Source organism: Nannochloropsis gaditana (assembly GCF_000240725.1).
Source record: "Nannochloropsis gaditana CCMP526 unplaced genomic scaffold scaffold074, whole genome shotgun sequence".
NCBI classification, from domain to species: Eukaryota; class Eustigmatophyceae; order Eustigmatales; family Monodopsidaceae; genus Microchloropsis; species Microchloropsis gaditana.
The window spans coordinates 72,091-73,655 of NW_005803879.1; the positions used below are offsets into that span (position 1 = coordinate 72,091).

At 57.3% G+C, this 1,565-nt stretch overlaps 1 protein-coding gene across 1 annotated transcript; it reads left to right on the forward strand.

Annotated features, from left to right (window-relative positions):
- Positions 1–295: 295 nt before the first annotated feature.
- On the forward strand, positions 296–1,030 carry GUTB (L-iditol 2-dehydrogenase; the record flags this gene model as incomplete). Its single annotated transcript, XM_005855912.1, has 1 exon — positions 296–1,030. The coding sequence occupies one exon, from the start codon at positions 296–298 to the stop codon at positions 1,028–1,030; it is 735 nt and encodes a 244-aa protein (XP_005855974.1).
- Between the last annotated feature and the right edge of the window lie 535 nt (positions 1,031–1,565).

Below are 1,565 nucleotides of genomic sequence, written 5' to 3' on the forward strand. Positions count from 1 at the left end.
AATTGCAGTCAAAAATTACGAATTACCATCCCCTCTGGGAGAGTACGACGTACGTATTGCAATAAAGGCCGTCGGCATTTGTGCCTCAGACGTTCACTACCTTCGAAGAGGTCGTATTGCCGACTTTATTGTAAAGGAGCCCATGGTAATAGGCCACGAGAGCGCAGGAGAGGTAGTGGCTGTGGGAAAGAAAGTCACAAACCTTGTTGTAGGTGACCGGGTGGCAATTGAGCCAGGCATCGCTTGCCAAAGGTGCCCGCAGTGCAAAACGGGCGCTTACAATTTATGCCCTGACATGCGATTTTTCGCGACCCCCCCGGTGCACGGCTCCCTCGCCCGCTTCGTTCAGCACCCGGCAAATCTATGCTTTCCTTTGCCTGCCTCCATATCCTACGAGGAGGGCGCCATGTGCGAGCCCTTTGCGGTTGGCGTGTACGCGTGCACCAAAGCCAAGGTACGCCCGGGCATCCGCCTGCTCATCACAGGAGCAGGCCCAATCGGACTGGTGACCCTCTTGGCAGCCCGTGCTTTTGGAGCCTCCGACATCATTATCACCGACGTGGACCGGCGGAGACTCGCCATTGCCGCCGAGATAGCGCCGGGGACACGGACGGTCCTTGTAGAGGGCAAGGCGCCGGCAGAGGTGCTACACATGGTCGGTGGCTGCGGGTGCGTGGATGTGACGATGGACTGCGCAGGGTTCGAGGGGACCGTGGAGCTGGCCTTGGAAGCGACGGCCAATGGCGGCAAGGTCCTCTTGATCGGCATGGGATGCAGCACCCGCAGAATGCACATCCCCTTGCTCCCGGCGGCTATCCGGGAAGTCGACCTGCTGGGGAGCTTCCGTTACCGAAACGTGTACCCGGCGTGTCTGGCCATGATCGCGTCCGGTAAGGTGGATTTGAAGAGGCTCATCACCCACTACAAAGATTTGTCGGGGCCGGGCTCTTTCACAGCCGAATCGGTAACAAGCGGTTTTGCGCTTTCGGAGCAGGGGGGGGAGGTGGTAAAAGTCATGTTCACGCTGTAGGACAGGATTTGATGGGGGCAGAAAAAAATGGTCGAGGCCCTATCTCACGGTATTCCTTAACGTCTAGGTTTTACGCAAAACATCTATAATTTATTTATTTGTGCTCTATGAGTGATTTATGTCTCATCCACCCCAACAAAAGCAAAAATATTCCTGCACACACGCCCGCCCTGCTCCTCCTTGCTCAGGCGCCTTCACTGCATCCCTTCACACAATCTGCAGCTTCCAAAGCCCTTACCGCAGCCACGGCACTCAATTGCAGCACCGGCGCTTGATGAAGTTCTGAGCGTAGGCGTGAGATAATGGTCGCAGGAGGTTCCACACCTCCCGCAGACCTTCTCCCTCCTTGTCCCTCCCTTTCCCATTTCCTTCCTCGCTCCCGCGCATTACGCCCTCCTCTTGGCCCCGCCCTTCACCTGCAGAGAGCACCGAGACTTTATCCGTCACGGAGGACGAAAAGCGCCACATGGCCGACCGAAGCAGCTCCTTCACTGCCTCGGCCTCCATCTCCTCATATCCTTCGCTGCCCCCCCCT